The sequence below is a fragment of the Oncorhynchus masou genome, chromosome 20, assembly GCF_036934945.1.
Source record: "Oncorhynchus masou masou isolate Uvic2021 chromosome 20, UVic_Omas_1.1, whole genome shotgun sequence".
Taxonomy (NCBI): Eukaryota; Metazoa; Chordata; class Actinopteri; order Salmoniformes; family Salmonidae; genus Oncorhynchus; species Oncorhynchus masou.
In genome coordinates, this window is record NC_088231.1 from 14,640,137 (window position 1) to 14,661,979 (window position 21,843).

A 21,843-nucleotide genomic window follows, 5' to 3' on the forward strand; every position below is an offset into this window, starting at 1 on the left:
AAGGACCGACGTTGGACAATTACCCGCCACTTCCGGGCAGTTTTCGATCAACCACCTGAAGGGAGAGCGGCGGAGGAACGCTTGTATCATCTCAGACAGGAGATGAGGAGCGCACAAGAATTCGCTCTGGACTTTCGAACTCTGGCCGCCGGTGCGGGATGGAATGAGCGGGCCCTGATCGACCACTACAGGTATGGTCAACGCGAGGACGTTCGTAGGGAGCTAGCCTGCAGGGACACCACCCTTACCTTTGACCAGCTGGTGGACCTATCAATCAGGCTGGATAACCTGTTGGCCTCCCGTGGACGTCCGGATCGAGGACCGTCAGTTCCATCCCCCAGCACCTCAGATCTGACGCCGATGGAGCTAGGAGGGTGCTGCTATGAGGGGGACGTGCAATCCCTGCACCACCTGTGGCCGCAGAAGGCACAATGCTGGTCCGTGCTGTGGGGTTCAGCAGGGCACTGGTGGATCATCCCAGGTGAGTAGGCACCCGACTCACCCAGAGCTTCCTGTTTCGCACCTGTGTGTATGTATAGAATTTCCTGAGTTTTCCCGGCATTCCCAGTATAATGCGCTAGTAGATTCAAGTGCAGCTGGGAACATTATTGATTGTTCATTTGCAATTAGATGAGGGAACCCTATTGTTCCTGTTGATGTGCCCTTCCCTGTACATGCTGTACATAGTTGTCCTTTAGGGTCGGGACTGATCAGGGAGGTCACAGCTCCACTATGTATGATAACACAGGGGGATCATAAGGAGAGAATTAGACTCACCTGCGTTTCCTGTGGTGTTGGGGCGTCCCTGGTTGGCCGATCATGACCCCACTATCTCGTGGAAACAGGGGGCTCTCAAGGGATGGTCAAGTCAGTGCTCAGGGAGGTGTGTAGGTGTTTCCATAGGAGCAACTATGGTGGAGAGTCCAAACCAGGTCTCCACCATGCACATCCCCCCTGAATATGCCGATTTGGATCTCGCCTTCTGTAAAAATAAGGCGACTCAATTACCACCCCATTGAAGGGGGGATTGTGCGATAAATCTCATGGTAGACGCAGCACTTCCCAGGAGTCACATGTTTCCTTTGTCACAGGAGGAGACGGCGGCTATGGAAATATATGTCTCCGAATCTCTGGGACAGGGATACATTCGGCCTTCCACTTCACCTGCCTCCTTGAGTTTATTTTTTGTGAAGAAGAAGAAGGATGGAGGTTTACGCCTGTGTATTGACTATCAAGGTATAAATCAGATCACAGTGAAGTATAGTTACCCGTTGCCTCTCATAGCCAGTGTGACAGAGTCATTGCATGGTGCGCGCTTCTTCACCAAATTGGATCTCAGGAGTGCTCACAACCTGGTGCGTATCCGGGAGGGGGATGAGTGGAAGACGGGATTTAGTACCACCTCTGGGCACTATGAGTACCTTGTCATGCCGTACGGGTTGATGAATGCTCCCTCAGTCCTTCAATCCTTTGTAGACAAGATTTTCAGGGACCTGCACGGGCAGGGTGTAGTGGTGTATATAGATAACATTCTAATATTCTCCGCTACACATGCTGAGCATGTGTCCCTGGTACGCAAGGTGCTTGGTCAACTGTTGGAGCATGGCCTGTACGTCAAGGCTGAGAAATGTCTGTCCGCAACAGGGGTGGAGATGGAGAGCGACCACATTTCAGCCGTGAGCAAAAAGCCGACTCCAACCACGGTAAAGGAGGTGCAGCGGATTTTAGGGTTTGCCAACTACTACCGGAGGTTTATTCGGGGCTTTGGTCAGGTATCGGCTCCCATTACCTCTTTGCTAAAGGGGGGACCGGTGCGACTGCAGTGGTCAGCTGGGGCGGACAGTGCTTTTGGTCACCTGAAAGCTCTGTTTACCTTGGCTCCCATGCTGGCTCATCCTGATCCCTCTTTGGCATTTATAGCAGAGGTGGACACGTCCGAGACTAGGATATGAGCTGTGCTGTCTCAACGCTCGGGTACGCTACCAAAGCTCCGCCCCTGTGCTTTTTTCCCCGAAGAAGCTCAGCCCAGTGGAGCGAAACTATGATGTGGGTGATTGGGAGCTATTGGCTGTTGGCTGTTGTCAAGGCTCTGAAGGCGTGGAGGCATTGGCTTGAGGGGGCTAAACACCCTTTCCTCATTTGGACTGACCACTGCAATCTGGAGTACATCCGGGCTGAGAGGAGACTGAACCCTCGTCAGGCAAGGTGGGCCATGTTTTTCACCCATTTTGTTTTCACCCTTTTCTACAGACCAGGTTCCCAGAACGCTAAGGCAGATGCACTGTCCCGGATGTATGACACAGAGGAGCGGTCCATGGGTCCCACTCCCATACTTCCGGCTTCTTGCCTGGTGGCAACGGTGGTATAGGAGGTGGACGCGGACATCGAGCGGGTGTTACGTACAGAGCCCACTCCCACCCAGTGTCCAGTTGGGTGTCTGTACGTTCTGTCTGATGTCCGCGATCCACTGCTGGCTTGCTTCTGAAGCTAAGCAGGGTTGGTCCTGGTCAGTTCCTGGATGGGAGACCAGATGCTGTTGGAAGTGGTGTTGGAGGGCCAGTAGGGGGCACTCTTTCCTCTGGTCTAAAAAAATATCCCAATATCCCCTGTGTAGGGTGCTGTCTCTCGGATGGGACGTTAAACGGGTATCCTGACTCTCTGAGGTCATTAAAGATCCCATGGCACTTATCGTAAGAGTAGGGGTGTTAACCCCGGTGTCCTGGCTAAATTCCCAATCTGGACCTCAAACCATCACGGTCACCTAATAATCCCCAGTTTACAATTGACTCATTCATCCCCCTCCTCTCCCCTGTAACTGTGCGCCTGCAACGGGCCATCAGGTGGCAGAAGGCAAGAGAAGAACCTCCACCGCAGTGAGGCCCCGGTGTATGCACCGGGGGATCGGCTCTGGCTCTCGACTCGAAACCTACCCCTTCGCCTGCACTGCCGGAAGCTGAGTCCGTGGTTTGTGGGACCATTTAAATACCTGAGGAGACTGAAAAAGGTTTGTTATAGGTTACAGCCCCTCCTGATTACCGTATTAACTCCTCGTTCTATGTGTCTCTCCTCAGGTCGGTGGTGGCTGGTCCGCTCCAGCAGTCTGAGGTGCGGTAGGTTCCTCCACCCCCTCTGGACATCGAGGGGGCCCCGGCGTATACTGTGCAAGACATTATGGACTCAAGGCGTCGGGCGAGGGGCTTTCAGTACCTCGTGGAGTGGGAGGGGTACAGTCTGGAGGAGAGATGCTGGGTGCTGGTGGAGGACATCTTGGACCCTTCCTTACTGCAGGAATTTCACCGTCTCCACCCGGATCGTCCACCGGGTCGTCCCCGAGGTCGGCACGCTGCCGGAACCGCATGTCAAGGGGGGGTACTTTCACAACTTCCGCCGAAGTTGATGCCTCTCCTACATTATTATGATCGACTGGCTTGTTCTTGAGTCAGGAAACTAAATACCACATTAATCAGATAACTTACCTGGCCATTACAACAGATCAAAGTGTCAGAGTCTAGGTGTTGTGGGTAAGGCGGAGTCAGGCGCAGGACACAGAGATGAGTAATAATATTAACTTTACTCAAAAATAATCTTCCAACAAGGAGAACGGAAATCCAGAATCACATAAACGAGACAACTGACAACAATTACCACGCACAAAACCGTGATGGCTCCCGAGGGTTAACAGAGTGATAACCTGGTGTGTTAACAGAGTGATAACCTGGTGTGTTAACAGAGTGATAACCTGGTGTGTTAACAGAGAGATAACCTGGTCTGTTAACAGAGAGATAACCTGGTCTGTTAACAGAGTGACAACCAGGTCTGTTAACAGAGCGATAAACTGATCTGTTAACAGAGCGATAAACTGGTCTGTTAACAGAGCGATAACCTGGTCTTTAAACAGAGTGATAACCTGGTCTGTTAACAGAGCGATAACCTGGTCTGTTAACAGGGCGATAACCTGGTCTGTTAACAGGGCGATAACCTGGTCTGTTAACAGGCTGATAACCTGGTCTGTTAACAGGGCGATAACCAGGTCTGTTAATAGGGCGATAACCTGGTCTGTTAACAGGGCGATAACCTGGTCTGTTAACAGGGCGATAACCTGGTTATCACTCTGTTAACAGAGTGATAACCTGGTCTGTTAACAGAGTGATAACCTGGTCTGTTAACAGACTGATAACCTGATCTGTTAACAGCGATAAACTGGTCTGTTAACAGAGTGATAACCTGGTAACAGAGGGATAACCTGGTCTGTTAATATAGTGATAACCTGGTCTGTTAACAGAGTGATAACCAGGTAACAGAGTGATAACCTGGTCTGTTAACAGAGTGATAACCTGGTCTGTTAACAGAGTGATAACCAGGTAACAGAGTGATAACCTGGTCTGTTAACAGAGTGATAACCTGGTCTGTTAACAGAGCGATAACCTGGTCTGTTAACAGGGCGATAACCTGGTCTGTTAACAGGGCGATAACCTGGTCTGTTAACGGGGCGATAACCTGGTCTGTTAACGGGGAGATAACCTGGTCTGTTAACAGGCGATAACCTGGTCTGTTAACAGAGAGATAACCTGGTCTGTTAACAGAGTGATAACCTGGTCTGTTAACAGAGTGATAACCTGGTCTGTTAACAGAGCGATAACCTGGTCTGTTAACAGAGTGATAACCTGGTCTGTTAACAGAGCGATAACCTGGTCTGTTAACAGGGCGATAACCTGGTCTGTTAACAGAGTGATAACCTGGTCTGTTAACAGAGTGATAACCTGGTCTGTTAACAGGGAGATAACATGGTCTGTTAACAGGGCGATAACTTGGTCTGTTAACAGGGAGATAACCTGGTCTGTTAACAGAGCGATAACCTGGTCTGTTAACAGAGCGATAACCTGGTCTGTTAACAGGCTAATAACCTGGTCTGTTAACAGGGCGATAACCAGGTCTGTTAATAGGGCGATAACCTGGTCTGTTAACAGGGCGATAACCTGGTCTGTTAACAGGGCGATAACCTGGTCTGTTAACGGGGCGATAACCTGGTCTGTTAACAGGGCGATAACCTGGTCTGTTAACAGGGTGATAACCTGGTCTGTTAACAGGGTGATAACCAGGTCTGTTAACAGGGCGATAACCTGGTCTGTTAACAGGGAGATAACATGGTCTGTTAACAGGGCGATAACTTGGTCTGTTAACAGAGTGATAACCAGGTAACAGAGTGATAACCTGGTCTGTTAATAGAGCGATAACCTGGTCTGTTAACAAAGCGATAACCTGGTCTGTTAACATAGCGATAACCTGGTCTGTTAACAGAGCGATAACCTGGTCTGTTAACAGAGCGATAACCTGGTCTGTTAACAGAGCGATAACCTGGTCTGTTAACAGAGCGATAACCTGGTCTGTTAACAGAGTGATAACCAGGTAACAGATTGAGAACCTGGTCTGTTAACGGGGCGATAACCTGGTCTGTTAACGGGGCGATAACCTGGTCTGTTAACGGGGCGATAACCTGGACTGTTAACTGGGTGATAACCTGGTCTGTTAACGGGCGATAACCTGGTCTGTTAACGGGGCGATAACGTGGACTGTTAACGGGGCGATAACCTGGTCTGTTAACAGAGTGATAACCAGGTAACAGAGTGATAACCTGGTCTGTTAATAGAGTGATAACCTGGTCTGTTAACAGAGTGATAACCTGGTCTGTTAATAGGGCGATAACCTGGTAACAGAGGGATAACCTGGTAACAGAGGGATAACCTGGTCTGTTAACAGAGTGATAACCTGGTCTGTTAACAGAGTGATAACCTGGTCTGTTAACAGAGCGATAAACTGGTCTGTTAACAGAGCGATAACCTGATCTGTTAACAGAGCGATAAACTGGTCTGTTAACAGAGTGATAACCTGGTCTGTTAATAGGGCGATAACCTGGTAACAGAGGGATAACCTGGTCTGTTAACAGAGTGATAACCTGGTCTGTTAACAGAGCGATAACCTGGTCTGTTAACAGGCTAATAACCTGGTCTGTTAACAGGGCGATAACCAGGTCTGTTAATAGGGCGTGATAACCTGGTCTGTTAACAGGGCGATAACCTGGTCTGTTAACAGGGTGATAACCTGGTCTGTTAACAGGGTGATAACCTGGTCTGTTAACAGAGTGATGACCAGGTATGTTAACAGAGTGATGACCTGGTCTGTTAACAGAGTGATGACCTGGTCTGTTAACAGAGTGATGACCTGGTCTGTTAACAGAGTGATAACCTGGTCTGTTAACAGAGTGATAACCTGGTCTGTTAACAGAGTGATAACCTGGTCGGTTAACATAGTGATAACCTGGTCTGTTAACAGAGTGATAACCAGGTCTGTTAACAGAGTGATAACCTGGTAACAGAGGGATAACCTGGTAACAGAGGGATAACCTGGTCTGTTAATATAGTGATAACCTGGTCTGTTAACAGAGTGATAACCTGGTCTGTTAACAGAGTGATAACCAGGTAACAGAGTGATAACCAGGTCTGTTAACAGAGTGATAACCTGGTCTGTTAACAGAGTGATAACCTGGTCTGTTAACAGGTCAATAACCTGGTCTGTTAACAGGTCGATAACCTGGTCTGTTAACAGGTCGATAACCTGGTCTGTTAACAGGGCGATAACTTGGTCTGTTAACAGAGTGATAACCAGGTAACAGAGTGATAACCTTGTATGTTAATAGAGTGATAACCTGGTCTGTTAAGAGTGATAACCTGGTCTGTTAACAGAGCGATAACCTGGTCTGTTAACAGAGTGATAACCTGGTCTGTTAACATAGTGATAACCTGGTCTGTTAACAGAGTGATAACCAGGTAAACGAGTGATAACCTGGTCTGTTAACAGAGTGATAACCTGGTCTGTTAAGAGTGATAACCTTTTCTGTTAAAAGTGATAACCTGGTCTGTTAACAGAGCGATACCCTGGTCTGTTAACAGAGTGATAACCTGGTCTGTTAAGAGTGATAACCTGGTCTGTTAACAGAGTGATAACTAGGTCTGTTAACAGAGTGATAACCTGGTCTGTTAACAGAGTGATAACCTGGTCTGTTAACAGAGCGATAACCTGGTCTGTTAAGAGTGATAACCTGGTCTGTTAAGAGTGATAACCTGGTCTGTTAACAGAGCGATAACCTGGTCTGTTAAGAGTGATAACCTGGTCTGTTAATAGCTTCTTCTGACCCTTTAGAGACTCAGCAGTGTCTTTGCTGCTGTGCTGAATATGAACAGTCGGTTCTTCATGACAAATACAGATTTGTTCACTGCCACCTCCCTTCTCAGTACTTCTACTGAAGATGAGGATGTGAGACAAGGGGCAGCAGCTGCCAGCCTGACTGTGTCAGTGTCTGTGACAAAAGCCATCCAACACAAAGGTCGTTTGCGATCGTTAACATTTCTTTATGTCCACATGAATCACTTCCCATGGTTTAGATGAAACCTCGGCCCATTCACTGTCATTCCATCAGGCTCTGTGACTGTAGTCTGCATCCAGAGCAATAATAGCCCTCGGCGGTCGACTGGCAGAATATATCCAATAGTAATCAACCTTTTCCAAAGACACCTCGGAAGCAGAAGGTTTCAGTAGTGAAGTGTAATCCAATAAGGAGGTGGAAATACTGCATCAACACATTTTGCTGAGACGATACTTTTGGCATATTGAGTATTTGCACGGCGGGATCACTTAAGGTTTTGTCACCTGTATGCAATGAAAAAATGACATTATCTACATACACGTAGGGTATGGTGGATTGTGGGACATTGATGTAATATTGGAAATGTCTGTTTTCGAACACTCTGGACTCTGGCACTTGTGCGTATTGCTTGCTGCTACCAATAGGAGCACTGATTGTCACAAGGTTGGAAATGCTGATGAAGAGAAAAGTAGAAGCTGCAGAGATGGCTTCATTTTATATCTGACTGCCTTCCTTTGTGTTCTGTTTCCTAATACATTATAAAGAAACATCTTGGAGGATTCTGATAAGAAATGTTAAGCATCAATCATAGTATTACTCAGCAAATCAATGCTCCCGTGTCCTGTGTCATGTGACCCTCTGATCTGGAAGGGGGATTCCATTGCTCTCCTTCCGCGGTTTTCACATATAAAACTGCAAATTAGATTTGTACATGTGATTGTTTTTCACATGTGAACTTGTAAAGAAACTCCACATTTGCTCCATATTCGTAAACAAAAAATATGTAAACAAACACTGTATAGCCTAAAAACATGGTTGAAACTATCATTTTGATATCATGGATGGTCAGTCCATGCATCCATAACATAGTGTCTCTCCAGCCACATTCCTCAGCTTTTTACCAATTGTTTGGCGAGAGACACTTTGTGATAGGAAAAATCCACTAAAAAACTATATATGTATTTTTTCAATAGTCCACTGTTGATACAGTCCCAAAATGTTCTGCATGTCAAGTTAAGATACATGACTTTCAAAAAGCAAATTGTCACTTGCCACATCATCATGATGATGTGTTTCGCGTCATAGAAAAGAATTTCACATAAGGGAAAAACATGTAAAAATGGCACGTGATTTTTTTTCCTCATGTGATTTGTTCATGGTTGTTATTTTTTTTGCATTTTTTTTTGTAAGGGGATCTCTATGACAGTCTTAGCCTGCATGACTGGCAGCTAGTCAGATCAATCAAAGCCATGGCTCTGGGATCAATAATCTAGGTAACCTGTATGTGTGTACAAACCTGTATGAGTGTACAAAACATTATGAACACCTGCTCTTCATGACATAGACTAACCAGGTGAATCCAGGTGAAAGAGAGAATCCCTTATTGAGGTCACTTGTTAAATCCACTTCAAGGGGAGGAGACAGGTTAAAGAAGGATTTTTAAGCCTTGAGACAATTGAGACATGGATTGTGTATGTGTGCCATTCAGAGTGTGAATGGGCAAGACATAAGATTCAATTGAACGGGTATGGTAGTAGCTGCCAGGCACACGCTGCTGGCTGACCATTCTTGTGTATCAAGAAAGGTCCACCACCCAAAGGACATCCAGCCAACTTGGCACAACTCAATATGAGGTGTTCATAATGTTTTGTACACTCTGTGTAGTTGTTCCTGTCAGACGTATGCACAGCCTCAACTAGTGCTTACTTGTCATGCCAGCTTCAACAAATCCATTGGCTTTATCATAACTATTGCATTGTTTTGTATAATTATAACAATAACAATACTGTTAAAAGTATGAATAATGAATACAATTGTTTTAATGATATATATATTTATTTCATTTGCAGGTAATACAGACAATCATTTTCCTAACTCGGGTCATGGTGTCATGTCAGATGGTATCATTCCTACGTCACTTTCGTCCCTCAACCCGACAGTTCAGGCTGAATATCTGCTATCTGACACGCTATCGCTATCTCTCTCGCTATAGAGCAATCTGACATTAAACAAAAAAGAACTCTGGCTACATAGCTGCATAGTGATACAATGGCTTTTTCACTGCCCTCTGTTATGGAGTCAGCACAGTTCCAGTGCTGTGATTTGGCTTTCCCACCGATTGAGGAGAGCAGATAAAGGGGGGTGTAGAGGAGGTGAGAGATAGAAGCACTGTGTGCAGGAAACCAGGCAAACCTCCAGTGAGTGTCTCATTAACATCCAGAGATCAGAGAGAACCCAGCAAAGCACTTTAATGGCCTACTGTACTTGTTACGTGTGTGTGTGTGTGTGTGTGTGTGTGTGTGTGTGTGTGTGTGTGTGTGTGTGTGTGTGTGTGTGTGTGTGTGTGTGTGTGTGTGTGTGCGTGCGTGCGTGCGTGCGTGCGTGCGTGCGTGCGTGCGTGCGTGCGTGCGTGCGTGCGTGCGTGCGTGCGTGCGTGCGTGCGTGCGTGCGTGCGTGCGTGCGTGCGTGCGTGCGTGCGTGCGGTAGTCTTCACTTTCCAATAGCATCCTATCTGCAGTAGCCTCCATTGAATTCAATTCTCGTGACATGGTTCCCTCACGACACGCCAGGACAGCGGAGTCAATCACCACCTTCCGGAGACACCTGAAACCCCACCTCTTCAAGGAATACCTAGGATAGGATAAAGTAATCCTTCTCACCCCCCCCCTTAAATGATTTAGATGCACTATTGTAAAGTGGCTGTTCCACTGGATGTCAGAAGGTGAATTCACCAATTTGTAAGTCGCTCTGGATAAGAGCGTCTGCTAAATGACTTAAATGTAAATGTAAATGGTGCTTTTCCTTCTGTTTGAAATACACTGCGTCTTGATCAGTCGTAGTCCCATAGGTCGTGCTGCTGCCTTTCTGGGCAGGCTCCAATCACATGAGAGGATGAAGGTGGTGGGGGTTAACTATGCACCCTTAACCCTTGCATTGTGTGGATTTAATTGAATGGTGTAGGCTGCATAACTGTCTGGTTTGTAGAATTCTTCATAATGTTATTGGAATGGGATTTTATTCCTCCTCACTTTGATAATTTCACTGGTCTAATCTAGGCTAGATGATTCCATTTAAATGGAATCAATTCTGGGGGAAAGAATGTAATGCAAGGATTTCTTTGAATTCATGAATTGAATGTCAAAAGGAATTTGACCTCATACCTGTCAAAATGAATTTGACCTCAACCCTTGTCAAAATGAATTTGACCTCAATCTTTGTCAAAATGAATTTGACCTCATACCTGTGAAAATGAATTTGACCTCATACCTGTCAAAATGAATTTGACCTCATAACTGTCAAAATGAATTTGACCTCATCCCTTGTCAAAAGGAATTTGACCTCATCCCTTGTCAAAAGGAATTTGACCTCATACCTGTCAAAATGAATTTGACCTCAACCCTTGTCAAAAGGAATTTGACCTCATCCCTTGTCAAAAGGAATTTGACCTCATACCTGTCAAAAGGAATTTGACTTCATCCCTGTCAAAAGGAATTTGACCTCATCCCTTGTCAAAAGGAATTTGACCTCATCCCTGTCAAAAGGAATTTGACTTCATCCCTTGTCAAAAGGAATTTGACTTCATCCCTGTCAAAAGGAATTTGACCTCATCCCTGTCAAAATGAATTTTACCCCGTTCCCTGTCAAAAGCTACCTCTTTGTAGTCGTCGTTCAAATGAGCTGTTTAAATTTGAAAATGGATTTACAGCCTGGTATATATTTTTTATTATAGGGAGGCATATTTGAGTCTCCTAAACCTTTATAGTATCCCCTTCAATATAATATAGCCTATTGAATGATTATTTTCAGCACCAAAAAAGTTCAGTAACAATTTTGTAATGGTTCATGTGCTCGTTAAATATGATGACATTCCGGTAGTTAATGTATTTTTAATAATGCAAATATTGTAATTAGCCAGACCCCCTCCTCTCCTCTCCATGCCTGTAATCTCAAGTGTGTAGTGTTTTATGTTCAAATCTAACTTTATTACCTGTCCTTAGTTTCTTGTGCTGAGCCAATCTGATCTGTTATTATAATATCAAATCACTCTTGTTTAGCCTGCTATTCAATCAACAGCCTTTGAAAGGCCTCTTGTGTGGTATCAAACGATTAATTGGCCGTGGGGATGAGGTGAAGTGAAATATCACTTGCCAAGAGACTCAAACATGACCCTCTATACACCTCAAATGGATGTGGGACGATTAAGGTGGGTATCAATTCAAATGGATTCCATGTATGTGATTTCTGCCACATCGTTTAAAGACCTAATGACAGCACATGCTATCAAATGCAGTCTCTATAACATGTGCATGCATAATACATTGTGTTAGGTTTAACCCACGTATACTGTACGTATGTGTGTTTATCCTCATTGGTGGTGGTTGTTTGAGATGCATCGCCATTGAGCTACTCTAATTTAGTCCATGGAGCCTGTGGTTTGGCAGCCGTAGCCCCGGGCCTCTGGCACCTCACACCGCTCGGTGTCATTTCCTACCAACTGGGTTTTTGATGAGTGCCTGACCTAGACGCCTCATCCTTCACCACTGTCCCATTCCCTTTATTTACATCTGTGATACGTCCCAAATGGCATCCTATTCCCTCTATAGTGCACTACTTTTAACCAGGGCCCTGTGAGCACTAGACAAAAGTAGTGCACTGTGTAGGGAATAGGGTGCAATTTGGGACATACACCTTTGCATTATAATTACTCTCTTTATTGCTTTAGCCTGGAGGAATCCGTTCAGGGAGGGAGGGAGAGGGAGCGAGGGAGGGAGGAGGGGGGACACCAGGAGTTTCGGACCAATAATAAAACGCCGTAACTCGCGAAGTGGCGCCCAGAGGCGATCGAGAAAGATGTGCGTCCCTAATTATGATTCTGAGTGCTACAGAGCGTGACCAGTAGAAAACACTGACCTCTTTCTTACTCATGTCATACCACAGTAGCAGTGTTTGTCTCACTCCATGTGTCATTTCTTTATCAATTGATTTTTACCAACAGAGACCACACCATTTTTATGAATAGGAAGAAGTTCTTCTGCTGAATAATTAGCTTTTTATTCGCAGCCAAGTTGCATTTGACTGACTATTATCATCATGTGAGCTGTTGGCATAGGCCTAGATTTATTCATCTAGAATGTGATAGGCTAGTTATTGGTTAGAAAATAGAAAATCAATAGGACACAGACGTGTTGGCCCATACCTCTCCATTTCCCCTTCATGCGTAAAAACATAATGTAGCCCATCTGGATTTTTAGCAAATACATTTGTGACAACACTACTAAAGAATACCTTTAAAATTGTAGTCCCAGCTCTCTGTGCAGCGTTGTATAAAACAGCATCAATAGCACAGTAGTGCCACAGTCTTTAATGAGCTCGATCTCTCAACTTTAAAGACTTGAAGGATATTAACAAGCTACTTGACAAATGGTGCTTAGAAGCACATTAAAGACATGGCTAATGGCGCGCATAATGACGGCTAATTTTCGATCAGATATAAATTAGAGCCCCCAACAGTTATTTGCCTTAAGGACTTTATGTAAATGATTCTGCTCTGTATAAACTGAAAGCTGGGGTGAGAGAGAGAGAGCGAGAGAGAGGAGGGGAGGGAGTTGGGGAAAGAGAAAGAGAGAGGGAGAGATGGGGGAGAGAAGAGCTGGCTGGCACTCCTTGTGGATATGATTAATAGATCTGCAACAGAGCACGCGGCTGTCAGAGCTCAATGAACACACATCCAGCAGACAGCTATACCACCTTCTCATTAGACCCGATGCCCAATCTTTACAACAATTTACTCATTCGGAACGGTGCAACAGCCTCTGAAAATGAGCGAATCTCTCTCTATGCGTTAAATGGCTTTTGCAGTGTAGATAGAAGGAGAGAAGGTTGTGAGGGGGGGGGGGTGGAGGGAGATGCACGAAAGACACTTAACTGTTCATAAACGTGCATGCCCATCCTAGGTTGTTTAATATTTAATGGCATTGGGCCCATTTTGACGTCATCCGTTTGAAAAATGGGGCATAATCTGTTGGGGAGAAAACTCGATGAATTTGGAAATAGGGGCATTAGAAAACATATATTGGAAAATACCTGATAGGGTCATCATACATGCCCTCAATGGAACTTATTCATACCTAAAACATGTGCCATAGGCCTAACCCTAATCTGAAATGTGATGAAAATTGTGGTTTATTATTTTTTACATTCTCAAAAATATGTTATTGTTTTGTGTCTCGGACGATTTAAAAAAGAAAATCATGTTTCGAACCTTGGGACTACTGTATACTTCATTGTATTACGTAGTCTTGCATAAGCCTACTGGTAGGCCCAGGCGCCTGGCGGTTTTGATAACGACCACTGCATATCGTTTAAAGGCTTGCAATCGGAGGCATTTAAATTATATTGATAATAAAGCATTACACCCATTAAGAGTAAACGCGAACCTTAATTACAGATTACACTCAACACTGTTCAACTCGTTAAGGTCCATGTATCTCTATCGTCATATAGGCTTTAGAGATTATTTGGAAATAATTACCGAAATCTCATTGTAACGTGTTAATTGTATAATAACGCTGGTGTTTTTAGCCGTGCTGTAGATGCTTAACTTAAAACATGTTCTGTAACAACTCTTACAGAAATCAAGCGAAGATAGCACCATTTATTGAAATAAAATCAATCGGATAAATATTTAATGACGAAATGAAGCTGCGCATGTGTGTGCAACATCCCATCCTTTCAGACGGTTGGACCATTTGAATTGAATAAGCAGTTTACAACTTAATTGGCATATTTCAAATCGAATTGTATTTGTCACATGCTTCGTAAACAACATGTGTAGACTAACGGTGAAGCGCTTACTTATACAATGCAGAGAGAAAGAAAATAGAGAAATAATAGAAAAATAGAAAATGAATAACACGAGGAATAAATACACAATGAGTAACGATGATAACTTGACTATATTTGATTAGCAATTTACAGAGATCAACAGCAACATTTAATAAGACAGGAACTCTTGGACAAGGAATCATGTTTAGCTTTTCCCACTGCCCCAACGCTGACGTTCACTTACTAGTATTTAAATCATTCAACTGTAAATATGTGAAAGAAAACCACATAAGAACATATAAGATAACTAATTATTCACATTATTCTCATGTTAACATATTGCATGTCCCCCGCTGCAGGTTAGCCTATTCCATCCATACCTCTCCATTCTGTTAGCTTTACATAATAGGTGGGAAATACTTCATTTAGATCATGCATACATTTAAAATTGAAATAATGCATTCACATTTTAAATGGAGATAATGCATACAACGTAGTCAATGTTATAATTATGGCGATGGCCCTATTCACATGTATCATGTTTCATGACGGATACAAGCCATAATTGAGTTGTCCCTGTCCAAAACATTAAATGGCCCTCCGTCACCTGCCATGGGAAAATGAGTAGGGCATTAAATAGCTGTGGTATAGCATTGAATAAGAAATAATTAAGCCCTCTTGGGAGGCCTACGTGTTCAAATATAGCCCGTAAAATGCAAGAGTGAAATATGTTTACATAATACCACTGAAATACTTAGAAGTTTGGCCACGCCTATCATTTTGTTGCCTATAAGATTTTAATGAAATCTGCAGAATTCAACGAATTGTCGTCGGAGAGTACACTTCTGAGTACACTTCAGAGTACACTTCTGAGTTATTGGGATGGCATGCTCTGAATAGGAAGCACGATACATAGGCAGAAGTGCGGGATAATGAGAGTGCATGGCGCGTGCATGAGGTGAGGAGTGAGAGAGGTGCCTGAGAGGTCGAGAAGTGTGTGTGCGTGTGCGTGTGTGTGTGTGTGTGTGTGTGAGAGAGAGAGAGGGGGGGGGTCACGTTTATTTTCAATCACACCAAATAACTTGTCCTGCACTTTCAAAACAACACGCCCATCCTATCAGCTGACAGTATAGTCTATACTCACCCGTTTATTACGTGTGAAAGGGGTAATGGCCACCCATGTATTTTCTCCTTCTTAATGCAACTCCATTGATTAGCCTCTGTAAAACACTTCACAAACGAATCACCAGTGATAATTCATTAATATTGTATCAACGACTACAAATCTAGAATCACACGGAGATTGGCGACCATATTAGTGTTATTCAAAGAGCCATGGCGCGATGACAGTACAGGGACAATGTGCGATATGTTGGCGAAATGCAGTGTAGTTGAGCGCCACCAATGCTAAATAAAGGGTTACAGTGTCGCGTTCGATTTCTGACCTTGTGTTTCCTCTAATTCCAGATCTCAGTCGCATCTTTGAAGGGAGACACTTGGTGTAAATGTACAGTTAAAATATTCTATTCGCAGCTCCCCAGGCGGAGCTCAGACAGTCCCCGGCTTCATTAACATTTCATCGGCATCCCTGTGAAAGGGGGAAATGTTCCGAGGAAAGGAGAAAAATAAAACAGAAGGCCTAATTATAACAAAGGGAAACACTGCTGCCCTTTCCTTTTTAATGTAGCGACCACAGTGTATTGGTGCCATGTCTTAATGTATGGAGCAGAAGCAACATAGCCTATAAGGGGCTGTGTTGCTTCTATGTAAACTGCTTGGCTTGGTTGAGGTGTGTGTGTGTGTGTGTGTGTGTGTGTGTGTGTGTGTGTGTGTGTGTGTGTGTGTGTGTGTGTGTGTGTGTGTGTGTGTGTGTGTGGCAAATAATCCCAATAGACTTGTTCGCACCTATATATCGGAAAGTTAAATAGGGGAATAGTCTGTCTAGCTGTGGAGGGAGCTGCCATACTACCAGTGTGCAGTTAGTGCACTAAACACACGCTGGGCTGGTGTCAAGCAACGAGACTCACTGCATTAAGTTCATTTCAATTCCCGATGAGACTTTCTCTCTGCAGCCCTCCCTGACCAACGCTGAGTAATTAACAGCGATAGCTAATGACTACTTAGCTCTATACTTCTCGCTCGCGCCTCATAATTATCTGCTTTTCATAATTCGATGTGTAATTTAATAATTCGCTCTTATTAGCGTATTAAGTGAATGGCTCATTTAGGGGAAATTAGAATCGCTCACCAGGAGCATCTTTTAATTGATGAAACATCAAGACTGTCTCGTTAATAACAGCTCGTTTTGATATTATTAATCAATTGCCCTAATCGTGGTGTTTTAAGCCGCTTTGATTTTGTGTTTAAGCCTTTTATACATTTAAGAGATAAGTGGGAAAAGTATATGCTTTTATCTTGGAGCAGATGGTTATATTACGGAATACAATAAAACAACGGTTCATTTATTGTCTAGCCGGTAACACACAATTATGTCACTAATTGATATATCCGGTGAAAGTAATTATATTTGGTAGAAATAAACCAAGTATTCTTGTAAATCTCTATTTAGAAATAAATAAATCAATTCTGCCATGGCCATGCGGGCCATTCCAAAGATGACCGAAACACAGCCATAGGCCTGGTTAGAAATCTGACGTCATCGTGTGGTCATTTCAGGGAGGTAGGCTGGCAAGGGGTTAAATTGGTTTTTAGAAATGATGAGATGCCAAAGTTATAGACACAGTAGCCTAATAGAGAGGTGTACCAATCATATTTTCACCAACTAGATTATACACCAACTTCGGTGTGTAGCCCAATGTTGTTGCCAGATAATGCACTTCCGGTTTCACAGCAAGCAAAAGGTGGAACTTTGCATATCAATAGGCTACTGAATCCCTTTCCTAATTAATTGATGGAATGCACTAATAAGAAATGTTTTATTTGCAGCATTATTTGTATTATAATATTTATTATTATAGCCTACCCTACACTGCATTCCCCCTCACTGTTTCAATTACAATTTATAATCAAATTAGATTTAGCAAAAATAATCACATGCAAATACATTCTGCTGCTATAAATACTCTCTTTAAAATGTGGAGGACAGATTTCAGAAGTGCAAATAGGATGCGGCTGGCTCCCGTTTCCTCTCCTCTCTCCCTCAGGTAGAATGGGAGCTATCCGTGGTGCTGAAAGCTGTAGAACTGAAAACCCCATAGAACGTTCAAACGTTCCAAGCAGACAGTCAGCAGGTCATGTCTACATTAGGTAAAGCTTATGTCAAATTGACATCAACATTTTTTTTGTATTTTAGGCTAGTCCTAACCCTCATCCTTTTCCTCATCCTTTCCTAACCTTAACCTAATTATCCTAACCTGCCGCGTAAATTCTCCTGACCTGCTATACGAAAAGTCAATTTTGACATAAGAACTCTGTCTAGTCAAAACCAGCCATGCAGCCAAGCCCCCATCGGCCTGACATGAACGGTGCTTTAGAAATGACACTCTATTCAAAATGTTGATTTAAAAAAAAAATCCAGGCTGAACCTCGCGCGCAAACCAAGGTGTAGCCGAGCCTGCTTCAAAGCCATATCATGCCTCGCGCCGGAGCAGTGTTTGACTGTGTATTTAAATAGAGACGGGCACATTGGCAGGCGAGGCTGTTTTTCTGGCGGGCTGACATCTGGCAGGGCTGCGCTCGAGGGACCTATCCAGTTCTCTATAGACTCCATGATTAGACTCTAATAGAATATTAGCATTTGTTCTCAGGTAGGCTACCGCGAGCTGCAAGAGCGAGCTGGCAGCCATTCAGTAGAAGAAAAAACACGTGTCTTTTTTACAGTGCATGGTGGGACAGTAATGGGATTTTTCTGGAATTTGTAGAGAAATTGGATATGTAAAAATAGGACCTATTGATGCTTGATGGTCTATCTTTGCACCTTTCAGCATAAAAGACAGATTTAGCTCCAACATTAATCCTTTAATGACATAGGCCTACATCCAAGGATGATCATTGCATTGATGCTTGAAGGAATATATTTCTCAATTCAATTTGTGTCTTTAAATTAGATTGTCCATGCATTGCAATACGCAGATGCAGTATCCAAGCATTTCGCTCTTTCCAAGAATTGGGCCTACACAAAAACACTCATTCAAAACGTCCAATAAAATGTTAAAATTTGTTCTTTAATGAAACACATATTGCAATTCAATTATTAAATAACTTAAAGATACATTAATGTAATAAATAAATACAAAAATAATTCGACCAGGAATCCAAAAGCAACAGACATTACAGAAAGAAGGTACCTCAGCTAAAACAGCAATACAGCAAAACCTGTACGGATATAATTATGTGCAACTGGTTCCAATGAAATATTTACATTTTACACGTATACTTCCATGAAACGGTTATTTTCTCAATAAGAAAACATCACGAAACAAGGTGAATTTAACAAGCAACGACTTCATAATGACGCGCATATTTATACAAATAAATACCCAGAAAAAAAACATACATAAAAATAATTTAAAAGAGAATACTATCGCATATATCTCTCGATTGTACCATGTCGAACGTTTAGCAGAAACGAAATTAAATTCGTGACTATAGGTCTAGATTTAGCTGTCATTTCCCTATACGAAAACACGTTTCACTTGCTGTCAGAATTAGCTTTTCTCAAGCAAAACGAGGGAGGAGGAAGAGGAGGGGGAATCCCAATAAATATATAATGATGTAAACACGGCCTCATCTAATAAATAGTTCATAAGAAACAGACCCACGTTGGCTGGCAAAAACAAACGTAGCCCTATTGCAAACGGTAGTAAAACAATCATATTTGGCAATTGTAAACCCCAATCAAATGCATACATTTGATCCACTATTTCTATAGGCCCATCTACAGCCAGATAGATGTTTATGCAATAAAAAAAAACAGCCCCTACACCAGCTATATTGTATAAACAGTGTTGCTCGATTATGGTCTAAACTCTGGGTCTTTGCTTTATATCTTACCACGTTTCTTCATCTTTCAGCTTTTCATCACACTTTATAACGAAATAGGTGGAATTAATTACATGGGACACAAAATGAAGGTCATGTGACCACTAAATTAATAATTTACCTGGCGTTGTTTGGCAGTACTCTAATAATAGCTTCCAAGACCCGGCAAGTGCTTACTGTACTGTCCTATTTCCCCTCATGGACCCAGAATTAATGGCAGACTGCATCGTCATAATAATAAACTCAGAGGGAAAATGTAGCCTTACGACAAAAATATAAACACACCAATACTATGCCAATAGGCACCGACCAAGTGCTGTGTCAAAATACTGTAGGCCTATCTTCCCATGGTAAACAACTGTTCTTTTCAGTACGTTCAATATTGTAGGCTATGATAAATTAACCAATATCATAAACCAAAAAGATACGTGTGATTAAAGCCTATAATACTTAACTGACACAAAAGGGTGAAGAATAGTAGGTCTAAGTGGAGAAAAAACAGAGGTCTTACTTGCTCTGTTCAAATGCTCCTGTACATGACTCCACATCCCTTCTGGTGCGAATAAGACGTGACCGCAGTAGTGGTTTGAGCTTTCAGTCATTTTGAATGTATATTAATTATTCGGGTTGTTCAAAGCACAAGTCATTGATGATTGAAAAAGTGTGTGATAAGAAATATAATACAAATCGTCTCTAAACAGTGTTCAGTCTCTCAACGTAGGTTGATAGTTTTTATTTTTTTATTTTTTTAGAGCGAGGGTTCAGAGTCAGACGCATGCAGAATATTTCATTCGTTTCTGTTTCTGCCGTTGGTTGCAAAACCAGACCCGCACCACGTTCTTTTTGAGGTCCAGTTTCTCTGCTATAGCAGCAATTTTTTCTGAGGAAGGACGCGGCTGAATGGCGAAGTAAGCTTCCAGTGATCGCTTTTCCGGTGCTGCTATCGACGTGCGCTTCCGCTTCTTCTCTCCGCCGTTATATAGCTCGGGTTTGTTGAGTTTCTCCCTGTGTGATTTCTCGGCTTCTTCCAGCCATGCCTGTAGAATCGGCTTCAAAGCTATCATGTTGTTGTGGGAGAGGGTGAGGGACTCGAATCGGCAGATGGTACTCTGGCTGAGGGAGCCCACGCCAGGAATCTTCAGGTTGGCCAGGGCTCCCCCTACATCCGCCTGGGTCACGCCGAGTTTGATCCGTCTCTGTTTAAACCTCTCAGCGAAGGCTTCTAAGTCCCTGGGATCGGCGTCCACGTCGCTCATGCAGCCCATGTGGGATGGTAGCCCGTGGGCATGAGCCATATTGAGGGCTGCCTGGTGCATGTGGTTCATGCCCGCCATGTGAGCAGGGTGCGCAGTTGCGGAGCCGTCTGGCCCTGCCATGGACCCGAGAGCCAGTCCTGGGGTGATGTGGTCCAGCAGGTCGCCCTCCAGCGCCTGGTGGGGTTGGTGGTGGTGGTGATGGTGATGATGGTGGTGGTGACCGTGGCCGGAAAGGGCTGAAGGGTGAGAAATAGGCACCGAGGAAGAAGACGATGAGGAGGTGCAGGGGAGAGTGTTCATGGTGTGGTAGGTCGCGTCCGGCTTGAAGGGACTGTGGTGTGGAGGATGGTGGTGGCTCTTGGTCTGCGAGACAATATCCACCGCCGCCAGAGCTTCAGCGCGGGCCAACAAACTCTCATCCAAGCCTCCGAATATATTGCTCTGCAATTGCAAATAGAATGCACACATAACTGTCAGCAGGGAATTCTCACTCCACTCCGCGGTTTAAAACATTTCCTGAATGAGATGAGAAAAAAAATCCTAAAAAAGAACAAACATGCAACATCCCCAGGTCATCAAAATTCATACGTAAGGCAAACCCGACTGAATACATAAGTTGGAGAGAGGAAGGGGAAAATGGAGGTGCTGGGTGATTTGCTGTGCAGACATGAAAAAAACATCACAAAAAAAAGGGGGCTGTCAAAATGTGCCTTTAAGCGGTAATTATGCAGAATACGTACCGGTGGGGTTGGGAGACATCCTCGGCGCATCGCCTCCGAGTTGCCTCCGCCGCTGCTGATGATGGTGCTACTGTGTCGGGAAGACGAGCACGAGGAGGGCGCATTCGAAGTCAACGTGGAAGACGAGGAGGAATGCAATGAATACTTGGGCTCGGGCAAGCTGGCGTGGGCCATGGCGAATGCCTGCTTGCTGTTCAGAGACATCATCATCATGTTTGCAGGCGTCCGAGTCTCGGCAAGTTCCTTTTAATAAGTTAAGACTCCGCCTCTTCGATTGGAGTTGAAGCCCAGTGTTGCTTCTCCGGGAATCTGAAGACACTGTCTTATATACTGTAACTGTAGCTGCTACAATATGGAAAGATGAACATCCAATTCTCTGGTTGTTGGCGCATATATTATTACCTAGCCCTGTGTATGGAGGTATGGCCGCGCGCCGTAGTTTTGCTGGAGAGGAGATGTCGCCTGCGCACTCGTTTACCTCTTCCGCTATGGGCTGTGGCGCGATGACCAAAAAATAATATTAATATTACTCGTTCGTTCTTTCTCTAAATTTCGTCCTCCAGGAGTCTTATTTTGGTCGTCGTGGATGTGTCGTTGTTTT

At 43.9% G+C, this 21,843-nt stretch overlaps 1 protein-coding gene across 1 annotated transcript; it reads right to left on the bottom strand.

The window, feature by feature from the left end:
* Positions 1–18,408: 18,408 nt before the first annotated feature.
* Positions 18,409–21,639, bottom strand: pou4f2 (POU class 4 homeobox 2). Its single transcript, XM_064925894.1, has 2 exons — positions 21,243–21,639; positions 18,409–20,943 (listed from the first exon to the last, which is right to left on the bottom strand). The coding sequence occupies exons 1-2, from the start codon at positions 21,453–21,455 to the stop codon at positions 20,014–20,016; spliced, it is 1,143 nt and encodes a 380-aa protein (XP_064781966.1). The 5' UTR covers positions 21,456–21,639; the 3' UTR covers positions 18,409–20,013.
* Positions 21,640–21,843: the final 204 nt, after the last annotated feature.

Coding starts and splice junctions, on each gene's coding strand:
- pou4f2 (XM_064925894.1), bottom strand. CDS start 21,455: ATGATGATGATGTCTCTGAACAGCAAGCAGGCATTCGCCATGGCCCAC. Junction 20,944..21,242: donor GATGTCTCCCAACCCCACCG/GTACGTATTCTG, acceptor TTGCAATTGCAG/AGCAATATATTCGGAGGCTT.